This window comes from Oryzias latipes, chromosome 3 (genome assembly GCF_053564925.1).
Source record: "Oryzias latipes strain Hd-rR chromosome 3, Olatipes_Hd-rR_3.1".
Classification (NCBI taxonomy): domain Eukaryota; kingdom Metazoa; phylum Chordata; class Actinopteri; order Beloniformes; family Adrianichthyidae; genus Oryzias; species Oryzias latipes.
In genome coordinates, this window is record NC_136239.1 from 18,240,188 (window position 1) to 18,264,636 (window position 24,449).

Below are 24,449 nucleotides of genomic sequence, written 5' to 3' on the forward strand. Positions count from 1 at the left end.
AGAAATATCTGAAAGTAAGAGCAGAGGTTTGATCATAAAAATGATTTATAGTCTGCCATATCACAGAGCTTATTGAACTCGGATCATAAATGCATCAATGCTTTAACCGGGTCCAACCTCACTTGTGTTTTCCAGTGCTACACACTGATGGTGAAACCTGATGAGCCAAAACCGTTTAAAGCTGCCAATGACGATTGCCAGTCTGTAGGGGGAACGCTGGTCACAATAGCAGATCAGGTGGAACAAGGTGAGGACTCTCCTTTGTTTTTGCACAATCCTAAAACTTTATTTCATTTTTATTTTATGTGAAAAATGTTTACAAGTTTGATCCAATTTAAAAAAAAAAATAAGAAGTCAATTCTGAAGCTACATAGGAAATACAGTGTTCCCTCGGTACATTGAGGTTCACCTTTCACTGTTTTGCTGATTTTGTTTCAGTGCTATTTTTCTTGCTTTTTCATAACCGGGAAACTGTGTTTTGCGTCCTGATTGGCTGTTGTGAGTCAATCCCACCGTGACGTGTCTCCTGTTGTAAAATGCATTCAACTTTCCAGAGTTACATAATTCTTCAATCGTGATCAATTCTTTGTTTTCTTTCTGTAATACTGGACCTATTTTTCTATGAGGGTTTTAAAAGTGTGAAAATGTTCATGTCTGTCTAAGAAAAGTTTATTAAGTGTGTAGTGAAGGGTTTTACAGCCTTAACCCTAGTGCTATCTTGTGGGGTCAAAATGACCCCACCCTTACATTGACGTGTTCTCCCTACCATGACAAAGGTGGATAAAGGTGAAGAGGATTTCATGTAATCCATGGACACCAGTAAAGATCATAAATCATTGAAGAAAAAAGGTTCAGCGCACTGTCTAGTGGGTCTAGATGACCCAACTCCCAATGTTAAAGTGCCTTGGAGGCATGTTAACGTTGGGAGTGGGGTCATCTGGACCCCACAAGATAGCACAGGGTTTAAAACATCTGGAATCCTACTTTGTGGATTTCACCTATTGCAGGTTATTTTTAGAACCTAAACTCTGATAAATGAGGGAACGCCATAAAGATCCTAAAGACAGATTATCTAAACAAATGTTGACCGAAATAGGAAAAGCGCTTGTTTTTTAAGAAAATAAATCAGAATGTTACAAGAACGTGCACAGCAGTGGAAGCTGAAAGGCAGATAGGAACTTAGATCTGACTTGGGGGTTTTCATGTCCGCATCTGTGTGTTTTAGACTTCATCAGCACCCTCCTGCCAAAGATGAAGAATATGGGCAAAATATGGATCGGCCTGAAAATCCGTCCAGGTGAGAGCTCGTGGGTTGACCAATCGCCAATTACCTACTTGAATTTCAACCCCTTGCTTCTGGGCATGCAGAGAGACATAAACCCCATAGTAAGTTCCTCTAACTCTACTGTCTTTTCCTCTTAGGAGCAAACACTGACTGATGTTGTCAGACTCTGCATTACTTTGTTTTTTTCCCCACTGTTTTTAGAATCTGGAGAGTTTGGACATGTGCGTGTTCCTGATCAATAACGGCAGCTCGGAAATGCTGGGCACCTGGGATTATTCTTCCTGCAACCTGCCGCAGAGTCTGGGAATCTGCCAACATTATGCCGGTAATTAGTCCCGTTTCAATGCTTTGATTTATGTAAGAGCATGTTTTTGCCAGAACACTAAAGCTACGTATGTGACACACATTCAGGAACGCGCCAAAAGTGTGTTTATGAATGCTCATTCAGTGTTCACACTGGACAAGCAGGGAGGGGCTTCTTCTTCTTCTTTTTCTGAAGTTTACTTTTACATGTCCTCCATCTACAGTTGGAAGAGGCTTTGTATGAAATGTTGAAGCAGTGCCAATCTCATGAATCTTGCTCCAGGTTTTTTTTTTGGTCACAGCTCTTAACCGATATACATATAATTACGGCCAGATACAAACCGCAGTTCTCCATGATCACTGTTCAAACAAGTCTCTGATTGGTCAAAGTTGACCTGGTTTAACTTGCAATGTGCATTCAGTGGCCATGTTTACATAGACTTTCATTGGAAATGGCCATTTGAATGTGCTTTGTAGAGGGAGGTGTGAACGTAGCTTAAGACCCTGGCACGGTAAGACCACAGGAAGTTAGTTAAACTATTTTTTATTGGTTATTTTTATTGCTTGGGTGTTTGCTGTTCAATCTGTTCAAGTTAGTGTCAGATTTAATGAAATCTTACTCCTTGGAAAACAAAATTTCATGCGGTGATTGCTGGATTTCACACTTTGCATCAATGGAACACTAAATTAAAATGTTTTTTTTTAATCCTTCATTCTTCCCTCTTCAGATAAAGTGGAGCCTGTTGTCTCTAAAGAGCTTTTCAAAGTGAACGGCCAGACCTTCCAGTTGATTTTCCAGAATCTCACCTGGTTCGAGGCTCTGCATGAATGCAAGCGTCTTGGAATGAATCTGTCGAGCGTGTCGGATGTCTTGGTGCAGTCCTCCCTCAGTGTCTACGTGAGCCAGGCCCAAACTCCCATGTGGATCGGCCTTCACAGTAAAGACGTAAGTGTTGGAAGGACAGCACCACGGTTTCGGTTAATTGTTGCAGTTGTTATAATTTGCTGAGATCTTTCCTCGCCTCGTGCTCAGGGTGGACTGAACTTCGTGTGGGCGGACCACAGTCACACCGTGTACAGTCGCTGGTCTCCTGAGGCCAGCGAAGGCTTCTGCGTGTACTTGGACACTGACGGCTTCTGGAAAGCCACCGAGTGTTTGGAGGAACTCGGTGGGGCCATCTGCTACAAACCAAACAGTAAGGCAGCACCAGCAATTTCTGTCATGTGACTGATTGTTTCCACACACAAGCGTGAAAACAGCAGATCATAATAATACAAAACTATAAAACAAACTTCTTCTAAGAGTTTTGAAAAAGTAGCACAAACACAAAGTTGTTACTTCTCAAAATGAAGCAGGAACTGTCTGGAAACATTCAAACATTGAAACCCTGCACCACTTAAACCCTGATTTTCAGTTCATTTTGGCAACAGGGTGTAAAAAATCTTGCAGAGGAAACTTTGAATCGTTTCCCTTGAGAGAGCACAAATGAGATCTGAACGTTGAGTAGTGCCTGAAAAATCCTCCTTTTATTGTTCTAGAATATTTTAGAGGAGTGTAAATTAACGTTTGTGACAGTTTAAAAGGCTCTTTACTGCATTTCTTTTACCAAAAAGAAAGAAAAAAAGCAGAAAGAAAAGTGAAATTCAATGTCTGACTTCTGGATGTCAATGTTACAGGTCCCAACATCCCTCCCAGGCAGACCTCTGTGAAGTGTCCTCATACCAGGAATGGACCCAACTGGATCCCCTGGGGGAAGAACTGCTACACCTTTCAGCTGGTACCGTCAAGATGGGACTCGTTTCAGAGTGACCAAATCGGCGACACCTGCACCAAACTCCGTAAGGGTTTGCTGTGAGACGCTTCCCGAAGCGAAAGCGCCGCCTCTGCTCATCGCACTGTCATCACCTGCAGATCCAGATGCTGACATCCTCACCATTCGGAACGAAGAGGAGAACGAGTTCGTTCGGAGCACGCTCCAAAACTTCCAGTCCTTGGTTCAGTTCGTCTGGCTGGGAATATTCAAAGATGACGTTGGTTTGTAATTTACTGTTTGGGTTTTGGATTTTTATCTGTTACAGCTATAATGTTAAATCATTTTATGCCAACATTTGTCCGGGCTTTTTTGTGTGTTGAAGTTTTGCCTTTATCACCTCTTTTTCTCTGCTCCAGATAACCAGACGCGGTGGTACGACGGCACCATTGTCCAGTATTCCAAGTGGGCAAGAGGCCGGCCATACTTGGATTCCTCCTTCATGGCTGGTCTCACTACTGACGGCACCTGGATCCTCATCACAAGCGAAAATAATTATGCAGAGTTCAAGCAGAAGACTATTGTGAGCTGCAAGCTGGATAATGGTAAAAGAAATCACCATTTTGCTCCTCTCCACGAGCACGGCTGAAGAAAAGTCCTGTCTTTGTTCTTGATTTTGAAGAAGTCAAACAGGAGTACAACCGATCGGCTAAAGACTTCCAACACTACGGCAGCTTAACCTATGAGGTTTTGACCAGAAGGCTAAATTGGTACCAGGCTGTGCAAGAGTGTAGCCAGCATGGCGGCCACCTGGCGAGCATCCACGACTTCAAGCACAACTCTCATATTAAGCTACTCGCTAAAACGGATGGCTTCAAGCTGTGGATAGGCCTTTCGAATGTAAGGATCTCCTGCCACCAAATCTGAGAAAGGTGTTTTCTGAAACGTGACATCATCCCACCTGTCTTGTGTGTTTCCTGCAGGTCAGTAGCGGGGCCTACGGGTGGTCTGATGGGACAAAGTTCGACTACTCTCACAACGGCTTTGGCGCGCAGGGGGGCTCCAGCTCGGGCCAGCTGGAGCCTAGCTGTGTCTTCATCTCGCCGAACGGAACCTGGATGAACACCAGCTGCAATACTGTGATGGACGGCGCCATCTGCTACACCACCGCCGTCACCACCCCCACCCAAAGTGAGGCCACAGCTTGTTTTTTGCTCAGTCTTAGTATGGCGAGGGGTCAGCCTGTTAACGGCAGGCTAAAGGAAAGAGCAGCAATGGTATTTTACTAACTAACCTTTGTTTGACGATGAACCCAGGGGCCAAACTGAAAACCGCTCCAGAAAACAACCGCTGTCCTCAAAGCAAAGGAGAGTCCAGTTGGGTTCAGCATCAGGACCACTGTTACGCATTTGACATGATGTTTTACAACTACTCAGTCTACAACATGGAGGAGGCCAATGCCATCTGTCAGAAAATGGGTAGGTCTGTGGAATATTCACTTATTTCAGCCCATTGAGGGGTGCTGGTAATGTTTTGACAAAACCTGAAGCGATTTCCTTCACGTGAGCACCAGACTCCTAATCTGTTGTTGTTTTCTTGATCTGCTGACAGAGGCTCAGCTGCTGACCATCAAAACCAAGGAAGAGAATGACTTTTTGGCCAAGTACCTCAATGACGACTTCCTCATCACCACCCAGATATGGCTCAGCGTAAAACTGGATTCCCAAGGTACAGTAGACCCCATCATTTTCAGAATGAAAAACAGACTCTGGTGTGTTTTTCATCCTTATTTATATATTTATAAGGATAAATGTGTGTTCACTTAATGGATGACACTGATTATGCTAGTCTTAGTTTGTCTTTTTTGCAGATGTTGTTTGTCTGTTCCCTTTTCTTTCCCTTTTACAAAAGGTCTTGCCTTCTGCCAGGCCACAGTGGAAAATTACAATACGGTTCTTAATCGGTCTTTTCTGGATAAATAAAGCTTAGAATTTAAATCAGTGTTCAAGGTGAAAGCTAAAGATATTCTAATTAGATAATCTAATTATTAGCTATTTTTCTACAAAATTTGATTCTAATACAGTTTCAGTTTATGGCAAATCACTTGGGAGCTAATGAAAAAAGCTAAAAATAATCACGTAAAAATAAAGTAAAATAGAAAACTTGTGACTGATCATAAGAATATTTGTTTATCAGAAATTACAAGTTTTTATGTTTTACGTGGATTTTTTCACGTCCAGACCTGAATGAATTTTTGAATTAAAAAGTAAAATTTTGTGTTGGAAATACAGTGTTACCTCGTAAAAACGCCAGTTTCCCAGTCTTGCTGTTTTTTTTTTTTGTTTTTTTTTTTTGCAATTTTATGTGCTTTTTATTTTTCCTTTTTAGCACACTGTGTTCTGCATCCTGATTGGCTGTTGACCTTGTCAATCAATCTCTTCATTGCCGTGTCTCCTGTACAGAATGCGTTCAGCTTTCCTCATTTTCATTAATCCCGATCAGATCACACCACACCACATACTGACCTGCCTAGACATACACACACAAACACACAATGAAAACCACATTATTTTCAATAACACACTCCTCTCCTTACAATACAACAGCTCTGGATTAAAGGATGCAGTTTCAGTTATGGGTGTTTTTTTCTGTATTTAACGTTAAAACATGCACGCTAGTGTGTGTTTTAAAAAAGGCAGCAGGAGGAAAACTGAGTTGGTTGTGATTTATTTTTGTAGTCATCAATCAGCATCCAAACGTCTTCATCTTCTGTATCTAAAATGAACAGCTGGTCTAAATTTCTATCAAACACGGCAACTTCCCTTTCATTGTCAGAGTCCGTCTCGTTGCCGTGCGGCTACTCATGAATGATGCCGGCTTTTCTGTAAGCTCGAAGAACAGTGCAAGCAGACACGTTAGCCCAAGCATCTACAATCCATTCACAAATCGTAACTCGCCCGGCACTGCGTCCCAGTTAAAGTAGCGAAAGATGGACAGCTTTTCGTCGTGATCAGCTGAAAGTTGCTGCCCTCGAGTCGATCTTCCAACATGGGCCACCTCGCCTTGTTTCCGCGGAAACTCAGCTGTGTCTTCTTATCTGGTCGGAGTTCGTTTTCCAGCTTCCTCCACTTGCGAACCATGGATTCATTCATCTGGAATTCTGTAGCAGCTGCTCGATTCCCATGTTCCTCTGCGTAGCTGATCGCTAGCAGTTTAAAATGTGCTTCAAAACCGTGTGTCTTTGCAGGCGTCATTTTCAGGGTTTCCAAAACGATGTTGTTCTGCATTATGCACATACCTGCACCGTTGTACTATGGGGAGGGGGGGTTCTTCTTTCACATCCTCACTTCCCTCCTTACCATTCTCGTGCCGTCCTCTCCTACGTCGACTTTACCGAAGTCACGCAACAACACATTAGGGCCGCACCACAGGGCGCCCCGTACATTTTGGAAAAAGTTTAAGACTTTTAAGTGCACCTTATGGTCGTGAGTAAGTACGGTATATAGAAAATATGATAAGAGGCAGAGGGCCATGTGTTAGCCACCCCTGCTTTAGTTAAATCTTACAATTATAAAGTTATACTCATTTTTCAGAACTGTACAAATAATTTGAAACGCTCTTGAATTAGCCTTTAAACTTTTCTTTATTGCATTTTCACATACAAACACATTTTCCAGTAAAATCAGAAGGTGAGGGGGGGGCTCTATCCCCATAATTGCCCTCAGCTTTTATGAAAAAATGTCTCACCTTACATAGTAAAAATGCAGAGGTGAGCAAAGATCCTTTTTCAGTCTGCTCATTTTGTGACTTAGTTTCCAATTTGTTCCTTTTTACATTTCCATTAGCGATCTACCAAACCAATGATAACATGTTGACCTTAATAAACAGGATATAAAGCTTTGACTGGAATACAAACGAGAGTGAGGTTTGCTCACATTTTTGTGTTTACAGCTGATTTCATTAATATGTAACCTCCTCCTTAGTTTGTAGCTGGAGAACAACAGCTTTAAAGCCGAACCAACTTGTTTTTTTTAGTATAGTCAGCACTCAGGTTAGAGATCCCTTTTTCCCCGTTGTCATCATCTTTTCTTTTCCCCGTCTCAGGTAAGCCGCTTTCCTGGCAGGATGGCTCAGATCTGGCTTACAGTAACTGGAAGTCGGAGGCGACTCTTTCCGGGAAGAGCGTGGAGCCCCCCTGTGCCATCATGATGGCAGCAGATGGCGGGGTCTGGAATCTGGTCAGCTGCAAGTCTAGCAGGAGTCGGGTTGTGTGCAAAACTCAAGCGGGTGAGTAGAAGCGCTGGAAAAGATCGCCGTTTTGAGACACTTAGCTTTTTGAGTGTTTTCCTTTAAAGGTTTAGATCAGGGGTCTGCAGAGCCACACACGGCCCTTTTGTTTCCTTTGGTTTGGAAGAAAGTATTTTCTTTTCAAAGGAATATGCACTCCTGTCAAAAGTGAAAGAAGTTCAAATTGGTTTCTAGAATCAAATATAACTTTAATATCAATAATTTCTTGTGCTACGTTCTATCAATGAAGGAGAAACATGAATAATGTATTATTTTTCCTTTGGGGCTTTTGTTGAGTTTTGGAATGTAAGAATTCGGCCCAAATGGCTCTTGTAGCGGTAAATAAAGGCTGCAGACCCCTGGTTGAGCATCTTTTAGTACTTTCTATTCCGTGCATTTTACGCCACTTTGTCCAAGTTGTTTTCTAGAAAATGAGTCGCTGATGGTCATTGTCTTTGCTCCTCAGAGTCTGCAGGCTCGCCTGTGGCACTGGGTCTCTTCATCGTGGTCTTCATCGCTCTGGTGCTTACCATCGCCTATATCATCAAGAAAAAACGACATTATTTCATCCCCACTATCCGCTACCAGAGGACCCTGGACCAGTCAGACGGCACCAGCATAATAACAGATGCTGACTGAGCTTGCTCGGCTAATCAGCCTCAGGGAATATCGATAGGCCTGCCTCACGTGCGTTTTACTTTCACACATCCAAACTTCCCTTGTTTGTTTTTTTCCTTCTTTTTCCTGCTGAACTTGGTTTTTAAACTGTAAATAGTGAATGTCAATGGCTGGCAGTATTTTCTCATGTGAGATTTGAGTTTTTTCTCTCTCTAGAAGGGCTCGAGGTGACTCCATAAACGTTGCACTGATGCATGAGCTGACGTCAAACTGTCCGAAACGTAGCGTGCCGTTCACACTGTATGATGATCAGAGGAATTCACGGCGCTGGCCGTGCACAGCAATCGATTTGAATCAGAGCTTCCGATTGAAGTGTTTTGTCTCCAGCTGATGACACTGGAAGATGGCCACGAAGGAGGAACATTCAACTTAGCTGCAGGTCATCCATCGACGCTTCAAAGGAAAAGCGAAGTTTGTCGATTTCAGCAGCCAATAATATCCCCCTGTCATTTTTTCCTTCCTGTCCTTTGTTTGAATTTTCCAAACCAAAGTTTACCAGCTGACAAGTTTTTTTGGCAAATGAGACAAACAATCAGATTTGAGCTAATTTATACTTTTTACCTTTGGGTGATAAATGAGATGATTATAGAAAAGGAAAGCGTTGACTTTTGCGGCCTTATGATCCAGCTTTAATAGCAGGAAACAGTCTTACGCCCAAACTGTGTTCATTCATGAGCATCTGTTCTACGCCCACGACTACTGATCCAAGCATGCACTTTAAAATTGTGAGGGAGAACAGTTCCTGCAACATGTTGAAGCACAAAGTGAAGTTTTTTTTTCCCGATTGCACTGTTTGTAAATAGGAGGTTTTATAACTTAAGAGTGAACCAAATATGCTTGCTATGTCAAGTGCCTGCATTTTACTTTCATGACTGCCATAACATGTTTTAAGCTAATCACTCCTATTTGTCTCTCAGCTTTAATCAGGTACGCCAAACTTTCAATAAATAAATCTTCTTTACACTGTTTTTCTGTTTTTTTTAACACTTACTAGACGGTTAAGATCAGAGTGTTATTACCATGATATGCATGAGCTTAACATCCTTACACATGAATGAAGTCAGACTCCCTGAAGTGCTGCTGAGTTTGAAACCCAAATGAGACTTGATGGCAGTTTTGTCAACAACTTTATTCGCAAACTTAAAAGCATGAAACCAGATTTTGAGAAACATTTATGAAACAAGAGCGTATTTTAAAGGGGTGAGAGGTAAAACAGGAAAAGTTCTAAGGAAAACATGGAATAACCGCCCCCCTCCCCCCCAAATCATCCCAAAAGTATGGTCTTCAAGTGTCCACCACAATCAACGTTCCCGTCACACGTCACAGTTGTCCTTCTGATTAACCATGAAAAGCACTTATGGTATGACCATTAGAAAGACTTGCATGTTGAATAAAGTGCATTTTTTTTTGGAGAAAAAGAAATAGTGGTTTGAATCAAAGAAACTGTTTTACAAATGTGATGAATTTCTAATTCGCATATCTGCAAAAAGCCTCTGGCAGCAAATGTTTTCCTGCACTTAAACTGTCAAAGCACCTTCCACCTGCCAGATCACATGTGCCACTCTTTATGTTGCTCCCATAGTTAGTATTCCTCCTCCAGGTCATCGTCCAAGTCGGAGAAGTCCACCGATGGTCTGCCGTCATGCGCCTCCTCGTCGCTCTCTTCGTGAGGAACTGGAAGGCAGGAACATCAAGTCACGCTTTGCAGGGATTTCTGGGATTTGTCCCACTGCAAAGTATAACTTTAAGCAAAACTATGCTTTGCAGGGTGAAAGTGGAAAAAGTCTACTTGCAGCAAAAGCTGCGAGGAAATACGAAACATACTTTCAAGATTGTCCATGTGTTCATGAAGAATTCTCACCAGGTTGAATAACTGGTGAGGAAAAGAAAAGCGTCTATTTTTTCCCCCAAAAAAACCAAACAAAACTTTATTAATCAAACATTTCTGAACTGTCTTTGCAGAGAAAGTCCTACAGAGTATGATCAACTGATTTAAAGCATGAAAATCTTAAGTGTATTTACACAAGTATTGGTCGAGTGCGTTCTCACCCCTGCTGCATCCACCGCTCCAAGCACATCAGAGAACCTCTGCTCACAGAAGTGCAGCAGCACCACCAGATACAGACCACTGCTGATGAACTCATCGTACTCAGACTGGAAAGAGACCAAAAAAAAAGAACTTTGACATCACAGACACTATTAAATATTGCTTTTTTTATTAAAGCAGATGTGTGAAATTTAGTTTAAATTAAAGTGGTTGATCAATCTGTAATGCTCCAAAGTCAGTAAAGCTTGTAAAGAGTGTTAAAGAGTCACTTCCAATGAACGTACGATTTCAGGCTTTGGCGTGCAGAACTCTAGCATTCATGCGTAGCTATGATAGTTTCTATGAGCGTTTTCAGACTCAATAGGATGTTTGAAGTTAATTTAACCGTAACAATTAGTTGTTAGAAGGCTGCTCCAGATCCTGCCTGCATCCCAACCCATCTAGGACCTGACCCGGTTCTTACACCCCACACACTTCAAAGGATGATCTGGTCCCATTGCAGCCACATAAATATTGTAGTGCAGATCCCACCTGCACTACAATCTATCCACGACTGTACCCACAGACCACTGACAACTCTCCTCTGTCCAACCTACATTTAAGCCTCGCCCTGACCCCTATGCTTAACCCTAACCAGAAGCTAGGGAAAGTATGGTGCACTGGGGTTCTGTCCTCTATTCTGATCTACTTCTTCTCTCCTCTATTATTGATCATTTATTCATCATCTAGTTCTCCATGCCTCTGTTTATTGCAGTGCGATTCATCTTTCCCACTGCTCCTACACTTTGTTGTGGACGCTGCCTCTGGCTCGTCTCGCGCTCCCAGCCGTCCCTTTAACCCATCTGGGTGAAGCTCATCTGCTGGACTATCCAAACATGTAGTTGTAGAGCTACATAAGCTAATTCTTCTCCAAGAGTCCCGGTACATCGCCTGTCTGTCCTGGGGAGGATCCCATAAAATTGAACTGAATTAAATGCATGCTCAAAAGCCTGTGTTTAGCCCCCTCCTGAACACGCGTCACATGCCTGGTGTGAACACGGCTTAATGGAACACAGCTGATAACCTCCAGACCTCGAGGTTCATCATCTTGATGCTTTAATAGGTAGGTATGCTACCTATTTATACTTGTTAGTAAGGGCTAATATCAAGGATATTTAAGGACAAAAGAAAATCTTAAAGAAATAAAATAAGTTCTTTTTTTCCCCCATTCTGTCCCTCACAGTTGAAGTGTATCTATGATCAACATTACAGACCTCTGACAGACTTCCTTTTCCTACATGCTGTCTATTTAATTGCTGTCCTTTAACTGATTTAGTCAAAATCATAGTTCTTTGAATGAGGAGAAAGCATGTTGAGAAAATGGATAGAAAAGCATTTTAAAGATGACTCTAAAGTAAAACCCTGTTCAGCAGGATCTACTGATGCAGTCACATGACACTGACCACAACAAAAACCTGAAAAGATGGATCGCATTTATTGAAATTTAAAATGGATTTTAATGAAAAGAAGCAAAATGACGTACTTGCACGTGTGTCCTGTACAACTCATGAATGTCAAAGTTGTCGATGTTCAAGCGTAACTTCTCCTTGCAGAGTTCACAGGTGGTGATGGCCTCAAGGTTTGTACCTGACGACAAAATAAATGAGCTTTGAATCACAGCGGCAGTCGGATGGTTTTCCTAGCAGAACAGAGCTGTGCTCACCTGAGCTGATTTTTGAGCGAAGCCACCTTTTGATGCATTCCTGGTGGACGTACTGCAGGCTGCCTGTGCAGCGACAAGGCTGAATCAGGGGGTTGGACGAAGACTCCTCCCCCATCTGGCAAATGCGGCACAGGTCCCCCTCTTCCTCATCCGAGTCCTCCAGCAGCAGTCTGAGATGGAAAACCAGTTTCTTTGATTTGTTAGAAAACCGCTGACAATCGGCTGCATTTATTAAAACCTGAACTGATCAGCCAGGATGAGCCGACAGTGTTAAAGGCGCCTCTACCTTTCTTTGATTTTCAGCAGTTTTGCTTCATCCCTGCTGGAAATGCTTTTGGGATCTTCTGGCTTACTCTCTGCATCTCCCAGCTGGACCATGGATGCAGTGATTCTTTCAAACAGCCCAGCTCTGGATCGGGGCAAATACGGGACGGGGGCATCTTCCACTTCTGGTAAGCTTTCCCGCTCCGGCCTGCAGGCACGGCCAGCAGACAGAGCCTCCCTACCAACTGCTCCTTCCACGTCATCGTCCTCTTCTTCCTCCTCCTCGTCCTCTTCATCCTCCTCTTGGGATGACTGATGTTGGTCCCATCTTCTCAGTAAAGTTTGGCTGGAGTCTTCTCCTGAGCCCGATGCTGAATGGGAGCTTCCTTGTCTAGCGTGCCTTCTCAAACGAGAGAGGAGAGGTGGACAGCGGCCACGAAGGGAGGAGGAAAGCCAAGATGGACTCCACCTCCCGCTGCTGTTGCTGCTCCCTCCACCAACAACCTGCTCTCTCCATGTTGCCCGTGTGGGCCGAGGTGGGCCACTGTTGTAGCTGTTGCCTCCCTGGGTGGTGGAGAGGTCTGCCCTACGATTCCTGAGGCTCCCCAGGGCCGTATCAGAGCCTCCAGTGTCAGGAACCGCTCCCGAGGTTCGGACCCCCTCATCGCTGTCCACAGACTCCCCGGAGGTGGAAGGACCGTCATCGTCAAGAGAGCGAACACTGGAAGAGCCGCTCGAAGAGTCTTGGCTCGATCTTCGTGAAAACAGGCGCGACAGAAGTCGACGGGTTGAGCTCCGGCCTTCTGGCTCTCCGACATCCGAATTTGACCTTGAGGGCACGGGTTCGGGTCTGGCCAGGGGAGGGGTGTGCCAAGGAGGGGAGGAGTAGGAAGAGGTAACGCCGGATGATTCAGCGGTTCTTGTTTGTTGCCGAGATGAGTAGCGAGTGGGTGAGCTGCTGGTGAAATGAGCGGCAGCTCTGCTGCTGAAGTTGTGCACCAGAGGAGACGCCCTCTGAGGAGTGGAGGAGGACATGTGACGATTCAGGGAGCCGTCTCTCACTGTGGAGGAGGAGGAAGAGGAGGAGAGAGAAGAGGAAGTGTAGGCAGTTTCTTTTGGGCGTGCTCCTTGTGCATATGTGGACATCACCCGGTCTGTCTGATCTGAAATCAGAGAAGGGAGGAGTGAGTTACCCAACATTCTCAGCTCTGCATTGACTCTAAAAAAACCTGTGAGAGCGGCTCCTGTCAGCACCCAGAGACATGCTTACACAGGGAGGGAACCAATCCAGGAGTCCGGACTCTTCGCTCTCTCAAGCGTGAAAGGCTGGCCTCATCCTTCACTTCTTGCTCTCGCCTTGACAACAGAGTCTTCGGGGAGGAAGATGACGGCTGGGAGAACAAATGATTTGAACTCCGAGATGAAGATGAATCCAGAGGATCGCTCAGTTTCTCACCGCCACCTATGAAGAAAAACAACTATACAAAAAAACTACTCACAGAAATGTAATTAAACTTCTTTATACATATATACTTTAGCATTGCACAAACTAAAACCTCTTCAGAGATCACAACTTCTATACGAGAAAGTCAAAAGGTGTTTTCACAGCAGAAAGGTCTGCCGCTCTGCTTCTCTTTTGTTTCCATGTTCTTGCGTGTAAAGATTGCTGCACCCGATCATGAAGGCAGAGCAAGGCCAGTTTAGAAAAACGATGGGAAGTCCGGTGTGTTGCCCTTGTCTGGATAATTATTCCTGTTAAAAAACGACACATTTCTGAAAATAGTTTGGAATTTCAAGAGTGTCAGCTTCAAAGTCTGTTTCAACTCCTTCTGCCAGCTCCTTTGCCATGTCTAATGGGGGCTGAGGGATGGTTGATGTAAGGAGAGTGGCCGTCCAGCATCGGTGCTGAGGAGAAGGCGAACTCGCCGCTCGTCAGTCCCAAATAAGGTTGACGATCTTTTTGGACTTTGGCCGGATCAGGACCTGTTCAATCTCACGCTGTTAGCAAACCAAAGGAGTCCAAGTAGATCCTTGTTTGGACCAAAGTGTCTGTATGAGTATATTCACCCATGTACACTTCGTCCAGACTAAAAACAACTTTGGCTCGTTTTAATTAAACTAAAAAAGGTGTGATAACACCCAAAATAAAAAAGGTAAGTTTGGAAGAAAAAAAACTTTGAACGTGTTCTTGTTGCATTTTCCTCACGACGGGGGACAAATATGTAAGAATTTAAGCTTAAAACTGAACTTCTGACCATGTCTTTATTCAAATGGTTGTGAATCAGGAGATGAAAAACTGTCATTGAAAAAAGCTTGTAGTTGTGACACAGACACTGCAATAGGCGGGCCAAAGTCTCACTGCTCCGCCCCATTCAAATACATCCACCCATAGAAGAATAGATCCATGCACGTCTTTGGTTTCCTTGCCAGAGCTGGTGTCCGGCTTAAAACTGGATAGCTCGCCATTTTTGTTGCAACGGTAATGTAGTGTTGGGGTTGTGAGGGGCTGTAAGCTAGCAGAAGAGTGTAAAAAAGCGCCGACAGCCCCGCAACAACTCAGATGAATTTCTAATGAACTCCTGTCGCTCTGCAGAAACTATGTGTTTAAAATGCATCAAAGGACAATGAGTGAGACTTTAATACCGACAAGCGAGGCGTTCCGTACCTCTGCTGCTGCCCACAGCACTGTTGAAATAGGTGGATGCTGTCATTGAGGTGCTGGCTGTTCTTGGGTACAGTCCTCTGTTACTGTAGGAAAGCTTAGCCCTTTTGGAATCAGCATCATCGCTGGCATTCAACAGACCAGATCGTGTCCCCAGCCTCTCCTCAGAGTTAGTCTGAAGCAAACACACAATATAAAATGGAAATAGTACTAATAAAAGAAAGTTCTGAAGTGTGTTAATCTACTAAAACGAACACAAAAAAACAATACTGCTACTTTTCTTCATGTTGAGCAAAATGCCAGAAACCTTGATACCATTTTGCTCCTACTAGTGTAGGATGGTTCTGCCCAGGATCGGTCGTAGGATCTGGTGGAGGACGTCAAAGATGGCAGTTTCCAGCCGCTGGAGCGAGTGTCAGCGCTGCTGTAATCTCGCGATGAACTCAAAAGACGTGAAGTCTTGAAAAAAAAAAAGTGTAACTTTCAATTGATGCTCAAGAGAACATGATGGGTTAAGATGCTCACGGATGATTATAATAAAAAGACCATCGTTTGTGATTTTACACTCTTACAATCCTACAGCAAAAGTATAAATGAAAATAAAGCCTTTCGCAAGCTATGCTCAAGGCCACGATCCAGATTTACCAAGTGAGTCCCTGGAAACATTTAGTGAAGCATTAAAAAACAGGTTGGTACACTTTAAAACAAAGCTAAGGTGTGATCTCTGCTTCACTAAAACAAATGCCTGAACCTGCCCTTTATTTGATTCATGACACTTGACACTTCTATTTGGGTTATAGAAAACAATTCTTTTTATTTAATTGCTTTAACATTTTTAAAGACCAGAAAAGTAAAATAAATGATTAAAAAAAATAACTATGGCTGACTATTCTAGTATTTAATAAGCATAAATTTCAACATCAGGACTTGTGGGGGGGGGAAACAGAAACCGTCTGAAAGTCCCACAGAAGATGGTGTTACTTTCCTCTGAAAGGGACTTTGATGGCACGCAGGACCAAAATACACACAGGGAATCTAGGCTGTCTTATAAAAAGATCTGCAAAAGTGCCGGCTGCAGCACTGATCAGTTACTGTACTGTGCTTTACAGAGATCCTGTACAGTCATTTAAATGTCTACCTTCTAGAATTATACTGGGAGAGCAGTAAAAAATGCAGTGGAACTTATAAGTACCAAGAAGTCCTGCAGATGTTTGCTTTTTGGCGTTTCCACTTTCTTTCTTTTCTTTTTTTTTAAGCAAATAATGTTACAGATCCATGAAAAACAAGAGGAAAAACAAACAAAATCCCAAAAAGATTTATTCAAACGCTCAAACTTGAAACAAAAAAAAGGCCTTTCGGAAGACTTGCATCCACTGAGAAAACAAATACAGTTTAAAAAAAAGGGAATTGGACTCAAATAACTTAAATTTAATGTCATTAGTTTACCTGTTTGTCCATATCTGCCTTGTAAGGTGATGATGCTCTTGGGATGCGATCATTACTTAGCATGGTCTCCCTGCTGTACAGCCGGGTGGAGCTCAAGGTTGAGGACACGGGTGGACTGGGTGGACTGAATGTGTAGGAGGATCTTGAACCGGTGAGACAGAAAGGAAGTCTGCGAGACCTGGAGTCCATTGTGGTTTTTCTTGAACCCTGGAAAGTCAGGATTAAAAATCAAAACTACGTTCACCCCTAAAACAGAGTCTAAAAAGCAACTCAAAGGTTGCAAACAGGAAGCCGGCCTTCTCTTAAATGAACATCCATCCCGTGATGAAACGAGGTGAAGTTTATAATTCCCTGCACAGACTGACTGACTGAATGCTGGACGGCCTGCAGGTTCCCAGTCTGTTCAATAACAAGGCAGGAAGGGGCGCAGCAGCATGCTGAGGTGTCTGATTTGTCCCTGTAAACACTCAAACCAAGCCACACTGCAGCATCTTGAACTTAGCGTGAGAGCCACTGCACCTATTTCTGGAACCATGAACTCTGTCACATGAATATGACACCAGCAATACACTCTTGGATAAGCACTTGCACAAACAAGGATAGACATATCAACACTCAGCCTTATTGCTTAAGAGAATCCGAGTACAACAAGTTAAAACATTCTCCCGGCTCTGATAAAAATACCCATAGTTGATGATCGATACCAGCTGTGGTAAAGGTGATGTGAGATCTTCAAGTAATACATTAGTAAAAGCGAGTTAGCCACTAAATGAGGATTTTAAACGCTCACTACTAGACAATAGCGCCTAGCTTAATAGTTAGCCAAACCACGTAGGTTTTATGGCTGAAACGATGTGGAAATGTAAAAAAACACGCGATGAAAGGTTCCGAAACACTTTAAAAGATTCCTAAAAGTCATGTTAGAGACGGTTACGTCAGAGCTAGAGCGGTTGTATAGCTACGTCGAATAAACTGTGTTGTGTGTGTGTCTGAAAGACTAATTTTGAGGTGATCTATAAATTAATAGCGCAGTTTAGAGAAGCGTTTGTTTCCAAGGCGGATTCATAAATAAAAGGCCATTTAGCTAAACTGAACTACTAGTCCTACAGCGGAGCGGGTTGGTCTTTTAAGGCCATGTTCCAGTTTTAAGTAAGTGTGAAGTGTACTTAAGCGGAACCAAACTGACCTTCAGTCACGTCCTCTTTTCAACATTTGCTTTGCGATTAAAGATTTAGCACTAGCTTAGCAGGTATCCGTTAACACTTCCTGCTTGTCACTGTTGCTTGTTCCCAGCTGAAAACAAAAGAAAAAAAATAGTGTCGGAAGACAACCTAACAATTTTACAAGCTACGACGTTAACAATATTAATTTAAATAGAAAAAGGAAAATCTCCAGTGAGTAAAAAGCAAGTCACAAAATTCGATCGTTTATCGACGATAATATTTAGCAACAGCGGGTGATAGCCCAGCTAAGCTACACCCATCCAGTCCGTCCTGACGTTTAAAAGTGACGATGAGAGAAAGAAATGAGAAATGCGATGGGAATGTTTTCAGCATTAAAGTAAATAAAATAAATTCAACCCACTTAGGTACGAACCTTCTGTTTAAGCAAACCAGCGACGATGGCGTCTTTGTTGGCCGCTGTTTACGCACAACGTCGAGCGTCTGGCGTTGACGTGGTGGGCGCGGCTTGAAAAGGCTGCTCAATGTTCAGGCCATGCTGCGATTGTGCAAGATTTGTATAAAACTTTATTCATAACACCGTTCAATAAAGTTTTCCTCCACCAAAATATTTTTGTTTTTTCTAAAAAAATAAAATAAAAAATGGTCTGTCTGTTGCTTAAAAATACCAATAACCAATAATAAAAAATAAAAAATATGTAATTTGGTTGGATAGTGGTTATTTTGTAATATAACGATGTCACTTTGGAGGAATTTCCACGATACTCTAACTCAGTGTTTTTCAACCAGTGTGCCGCGGCACACTAGTGTGTCGTGGGAGATGGTCAAGTGTGCCGTGGGAAATTGTCCTCATTAACTGATCTAAAAACATTTCCCATCTCCAGGATTTCAGCTCTCTGTTCATCCAAACAGGCCCTGATAAAACACTGAGGAGTTAGGAATATAAAAGATGTAAAATACATTTTCTTTGCGTTTATTTTATTTTATTAAAGACATTTTGATAAGAATGACTGTACAGTACCGCGATTCAGCTGCACCTTCGGCTGTATTTTGGAAAAGTCCCGTCCCTTTAACTGTCTCCACCAATCATTCTTGGGGAGCTTAATCACATGTCATCAGTCTGACCAATCAGAAGTGGTTAAAGTCTTCACTTCCTTGTCCCGATTTAGCTCGTAAAGTCGCTCAGTTCTAACAAAAATAACAGCTAAAGCTCGTCTTTAGCGGTGTAGCTTTGCACAGAATCCGGTATTAGACCGTGGAACAAGTGAACAAAACACTGAAGCTCTGAAAACCGATCTCCAGCCGTTTTTTGCACTACATCTCCCATGATGCATTGGGTCATGAGATTGACAGCGCACAAGGAGATCTGTTGTTAAACGTCTTGAAACAACGAACACACATCAATCTGTTTTTAAATCTTCTAACTTAACTTTTATTGCATTTTTTAGAAAAAAAAACAGCTGCAGTTTCCAGCTTTTTCTGACACAATTATCTCAAAAATGCATGTGAGATTGTGGAGGGACTGTAGATCAATACAGACCATGAGTTTCTCCTTTTTTTTTTTTTTTTTGGATGCTGGTGTGCCGCGGGATTTTTTTTAAGGTTAAAGTGTGCCGTGGCTCAGAAAAGGTTGAAAAACACTGCTCTAACTATCCCATCCTGATGCTCACAGTCTGTTAAGTAAATGTCACGTTTTTAATGCATAGATCTGTCTCTGTTGTCCTCACGTTTTTATAACTTGAATCAAAATTTCAATGGATATATTTGAAATGATTACATTTATGTGTCATCTATCATAGTTTATTTCCTGTAGTATTTTGTAAATTTTGAGATTAACTCAATTTGTTGCTCATTTTTTATGTTTTGGCTGCTTGTGTATTCAAGTCAGTTCAAGAGTTTTCATAAACTTTATTCAGGCGTAAACATTACTATATTATTTTATTTTTCTTTCAATAATATTTCATCCAAGGGAAATTTGTGTGAATCAACTTATAAACCAGCTTGTTACCTTTTTTTGTTTCAAATATACAGAAAAGTACATTTCTTTAATTATGTTTGAAGATTTATTTAAAGAACCATATTAACATCTTTTAACAATTTAATGTCACTTTTAAATATTGAAACATTGAACTTGTGCCGGGGGCTCAAGACTGGGTCTCCGTGTGCCCATCCCCAGCCCAGAAAAATACAGCGTTGTATCAGGAAGGCATAAAAAAATCTCCCAAACCACCTGTGTGAATTAGTGAAAGCTAATTCCATGCTGCGACCGCTGATGTGTGGTCGCCTTTTAGATGTGCCGAAAGGTGAACAACAACAACTTGAACTTGTGCCCAAAGATTTGAGAAGAGGTTTGCCAAAGTAGCTTGGCATAAAGACAAGCAGAATACAATGACATTCTTGGATCTATTAGATTAATTTTTTTATACTAACTGAAGGGTGCCTCTGATCATCTAAGTATTCAGTATAGCAATTAATTATTCCTTGAAAGGGAGTGGAAGGAAGCGAACTTAATCCCACCCCTGCTCTACCGTAACCATTTTATTACATGATTTATCATTATCCGGTTCCTAGATTTTATCAGATTGAAATAGGAATCCTTAGGTATCAATAAAGCACATTACAAAGATCCATCCATCCATCCATCCATCCATCCATCCATCCATCCATCCATCCATCCATCCATCCATCCATCCATCCATCCATCCATCCATCCATCCATCCATCCATCTTCCTCCGCTTATCCGGGACCGGGTCGCGGGGGCAGCAGTCTAAGCAGAGATACCCAGACTTCCCTCGCTCTGGCAACTTCCTCCAGCTCTTCTGGGGGGACCCCGAGGCGCTCTCAGGCCAGCCGATAGACATAGTCTCTTCAACGTGTCCTGGGTCTTCCCTGGGGCCTCCGCCCAGTGGGACATGCCCGGAACACCCCTCCAGGGAGGCGTCCAAGAGGCACCCGGACTAGATGCCCAAGCCACCTCAACTGGATCCTTTCGATGTGGAGGAGAAGCGGTTCTACTCCGAGCTCCCCGCGGGTGACCGAGCTTCTCACCCTATCTATAAGGGAGTGCCCAGCCACCCTACGGAGGAAGCTCATTTCAGCCGCTTGCATTCGGGACCTTGTTCTTTCAGTCATGACCCATAGCTCATGACCATAGGTGAGTGATGGAACGAAGATCAACCGGTAAATTGAGAACTTTGCTTTTTGGCTCAGCTCTCTCTTCACCACAATGGACCGATACAGCAACCGCATAACTATGGATGCTGCTCCGATCCACCTGTCAATCTCACGCTCCGGTCTTCCCTCACTCGTGAACAAGACCCCCAGTTATTTAAACTCCTCCACCTGGGGCAGGGACACTCCACCCACAGAGAGATGGCAAACTACCTTTCTCCGGTTGAGAACCATGGCCTCAGATTTAGCAGTGCTGACCCTCATCCCAGCCACTTCACACTTGGCCGCAAACCACCCCAATGCACGCTGGAGGTCCTGACCCGATGAATCCAACATCATCTGCAAAGAGCAGAGAGGAAATCCTGTGGCCTCCAAACCAGACCCACTCCGACCCCTGCCTGCGCCTAGAAATTCTCTTCATAAAAACTATGAACAGAACCGGTGATAAAGGGCAGCCCTGCCGGAGTCCAACGCGCACCGGGAACAAGTCTGACTTACTGCCGGCCATGCGAACCAAACTCTTACTCCGGTCATACAAAGACCGGACATCCCTCAATAAGGCTCCCCGGACCCCATACTTCCAGAGCACCCTCAACAGGAGACCACGGGGGACGCGGTCAAACGCCTTCTCCAAATCCACAAAACATATATGGACTGGATGAGCGAACTCCCACAATCCCTCCAGCACCCTAAAGAGGGTGTAGAGCTGGTCCACTGGTCCACGACCAGGACGGAAACCGCACTGTTGTTCCTGAATCTAAGGTTCGACTATCGGACGAACTCTCCTCTCCAGCACCCTGGCATAGACTTTCCCAGGGAGGCTGAGGAGTGTAATACCCCTGTAGTTGGAACACACACTCCGGTCCCCCTTCTTAAAGAGGGGTCTGCCAGTCCAGTGGTACAGTTCCCGACTGCCACGCGATGCTGCAGAGACGTGTCAGCCAAGACACTCCCACAGCATCCAGGGACTTGAGGTACTCAGGGCATCCACTCCCGGAGCCATGCCACAGAGGAGCTTGTTGACTACTTCAGTGACTTCAGCTTGGGTAATAGACAGCCTCACCCCAAAGTCCTCATTCTCTGCGTCTTCAAAAGAAGGCGTGTCAGTGGGATTGAAGAGATCCTCGTGACAAAGATGAATTTCTTAAAATATTATGTCAAAAAACAACTATTTTAGAAATCAACATGGCAAATGCAGATCAGTTATCTAAAATATATCCAGATTATGTCAATTATAACATAATTATAGATCACATATAGCAGAAATGTTCCCCAGTAAAAAATAGAGATTCAGTGGAGATTCAGTGGAGGTTTGATTAAAAAAAATCAGTCTCATTATGAGTATGAGAAGTCTTTTTGTTTTTCAAACAAAAAGACTTCAGGTTCAGGTTCAGATTGAATACTTATAGACAGCTTAGAAAAAAAGGACATGTTAGAATCAAATGACAATATTTACACATTTACAATTGTTAGAAGATGAAAAACAGCATTGTAGTTTATGAAAATGTAAATAGATCTGTGTTTTAACAGTTATGGTGACAGAATGTACATGCAATATCTGCTGTGTATGCAATATCTCCTGCAGGATTGATGAATGTCAGTGTTGTAAGACAAAGGGTGCCAGCCAGTTCAAGCTGCAGTCACATTGGCAGTACAGAGTCCTGTCACAGAGATCATGAATGTGCCAATAAAAGCCTCAGCCAGTGAATCCTGCTGCAAATGAAAGACAGTCCCTGAAGACCCCGGTGCAAAAAACACATTTGTGATGTGATTAGAGAGGATATTTATTAAACCACAGGAAAAAAGCTGATGAGCAGTCATGGTGTTCTGAGTTATGATGAAAAATGTGCATTCACACTTAAGCCAATAATTTTAGGTCTATTGTTGTTTTTGAGTCTTTCTTCCAATAAATTATGACAAAAATAACCTAATCGGAAAAATAGTAGGTTTTTTTATTTGTATTTCAAAGTGCCTGGGGTCTGAAATTGGTAGGAATCTGAATATAAATGAGGAAAATTTATAAGTAATATTCAGAATGTTAAACCCATTGACACCCATTGATGCAAATATGCATCAAACCACTATGGCTCAAAAATTAACTTAATTTAGAATTTACTTGTACCAAAAAGCATACATGAATTTTTCTTTTGTGGCTGGAAATAAATTTATAGTTCAAAAACTCACAACAATCTAAAGCAAACTATTGCAAAAGGGTGTTTAAAATCAATTGTTTTTTTTTTCTTCCAGAAAAGACTTCTGTTTGATCCAAATAAATACATTTACTCAACATTGATACCTTGTTTGTAATAAAAATTATATTACACATCTCAGCTGAGTTAGATAAACTGGATTTGACTGGATCCGTGAATGGAGCCAGTTCATCAGGTTCACTGAGGAGGGTTTCAGTTTGATAATTAGGTTTCTATGCGATCTTGATTTATATTTACATTAACCAAAACGTGTACTATTAACTTGAGCTTTTTTACTAGTAAAATATGACACATGACTGTAGGATAACTGTCAGGTTGTGTGTCTGCACTCACACACAAAACTAGAGGAGCAAAGTAAGCAGCAGAGGATGCAGTCATCCTTTATTCAAATATTATTTTGTGTATTTTTAGGGACACAGTAAAGATTGTGTTGTGTTGTGTTTAAAATGTTTGATAATACCCAAACAAACACCCATAAATGGACACACAAACCCATAAAGAGACTTTTATCACATTAGAGGACATCACAAAGACCTACATCCAGTTACTGGAGACTTTAACTCTATAATCATGATTTATTCTCCACACTTCCCTGTGTCAATTTCTCTTTATTTGTCTAAAAAAATAAAAGAAGGAAGCATAAACAGACATACATAGACACAGACAAGTTTCTAATTATTGACACATGAAGTGCAACTGACAAACGAGCTTCAGTTTAAGAGATGTTAGAACAGAATGAGAGCAAAACCCAGATCTGCTGAAAGAACACTCTCAAGGAGATTGGAAGCATGGAATTCTTTCCATTCTATCTGATTACCTTGAGAGATTAAAGCAACATGCTCATTTCCATTTAACACAAGGTAAAAAGGCAGTGTCTGTTTTGGAGTGCCTTTGTTTATCGATTAGTCTCGCATGCAAGATCATGAAATAGCTCAATGGAGAAGGAGCTTTTGATGAATTTTCAATAAGAGTGTCTTTTAAACTAAAGATGTCATTTTGAATGAATGCGGTCAAAGGGGTGACAGTTTTACTAATGTGTTTTCTTGCATTTTGGAAAATATCAGAGGTTCGCTGAATGACTCATTAAAATAGTCTGCATTAAGCCCAAGGGACATTTTCTGGAGAATTTGCAAATTAAATGTTTTATTAGAAAAAAAAACATGTATTAGGTCTAGAAGTAGGCTGCAGCTTGGATAGTTTCATGTCTTTGTATTGTTTCAGGGAAACAGTCATCAAAAATGGTTTATGTGTTTTTAGATTAACCAAATAGATAAAAAGGTCAAATGTTCTGGAAGAATGATTTTCAAACCAATATAATGATCTTTAACTGTACAGGCATTTCATCATTATTTCAAATAGAGCATTTCATGAAGCAAGGAGTTGAGGAGGAATGGTAAATCCCACATTTACGAACCAAGTTTGCTGTAATATTGTTAATAACACACATTTGAGTGATTCTTA

General features: G+C 42.3%; 2 protein-coding genes across 12 annotated transcripts in view; one reads left to right on the top strand and one right to left on the bottom strand.

The window, feature by feature from the left end:
* The window catches only part of ly75 (lymphocyte antigen 75), a 31,442-nt gene extending 22,177 nt beyond the window's left edge, over window positions 1-9,265 (top strand). Inside the window, exons 22-35 of the mRNA XM_011490700.4 lie at window positions 136-247; window positions 1,226-1,386; window positions 1,487-1,610; window positions 2,317-2,534; window positions 2,622-2,784; window positions 3,266-3,427; window positions 3,501-3,623; window positions 3,759-3,944; window positions 4,022-4,239; window positions 4,323-4,530; window positions 4,656-4,817; window positions 4,951-5,067; window positions 7,444-7,626; window positions 8,093-9,265. Coding sequence (XP_011489002.1) covers window positions 136-247; window positions 1,226-1,386; window positions 1,487-1,610; window positions 2,317-2,534; window positions 2,622-2,784; window positions 3,266-3,427; window positions 3,501-3,623; window positions 3,759-3,944; window positions 4,022-4,239; window positions 4,323-4,530; window positions 4,656-4,817; window positions 4,951-5,067; window positions 7,444-7,626; window positions 8,093-8,265 — 2,310 coding nt within the window. The 3' untranslated portion in view covers window positions 8,266-9,265. The remainder of the gene's footprint in view (window positions 1-135; window positions 248-1,225; window positions 1,387-1,486; window positions 1,611-2,316; window positions 2,535-2,621; window positions 2,785-3,265; window positions 3,428-3,500; window positions 3,624-3,758; window positions 3,945-4,021; window positions 4,240-4,322; window positions 4,531-4,655; window positions 4,818-4,950; window positions 5,068-7,443; window positions 7,627-8,092) is intronic.
* A 147-nt stretch (window positions 9,266-9,412) lies between these two features.
* Window positions 9,413-18,144, bottom strand: marchf7 (membrane-associated ring finger (C3HC4) 7). 11 transcript variants are annotated; one of them, XM_020712881.3, is made up of 12 exons: window positions 18,022-18,144; window positions 17,612-17,718; window positions 16,426-16,632; window positions 15,295-15,438; window positions 14,983-15,154; window positions 13,588-13,779; window positions 12,340-13,480; window positions 12,054-12,223; window positions 11,874-11,977; window positions 10,354-10,458; window positions 10,129-10,177; window positions 9,413-9,978 (listed from the first exon to the last, which is right to left on the bottom strand). In XM_020712881.3, the coding sequence occupies exons 3-12, from the start codon at window positions 16,612-16,614 to the stop codon at window positions 9,887-9,889; spliced, it is 2,358 nt and encodes a 785-aa protein (XP_020568540.1). In that variant the 5' UTR covers window positions 16,615-16,632; window positions 17,612-17,718; window positions 18,022-18,144; the 3' UTR covers window positions 9,413-9,886. The 11 variants fall into 11 exon arrangements, with proteins under 11 accessions (XP_020568540.1, XP_020568545.1, XP_011489019.1 ...); XM_020712886.3 differs by having other exon boundaries at window positions 10,129-10,199; XM_011490717.4 differs by having other exon boundaries at window positions 10,327-10,458.
* Window positions 18,145-24,449: the final 6,305 nt, after the last annotated feature.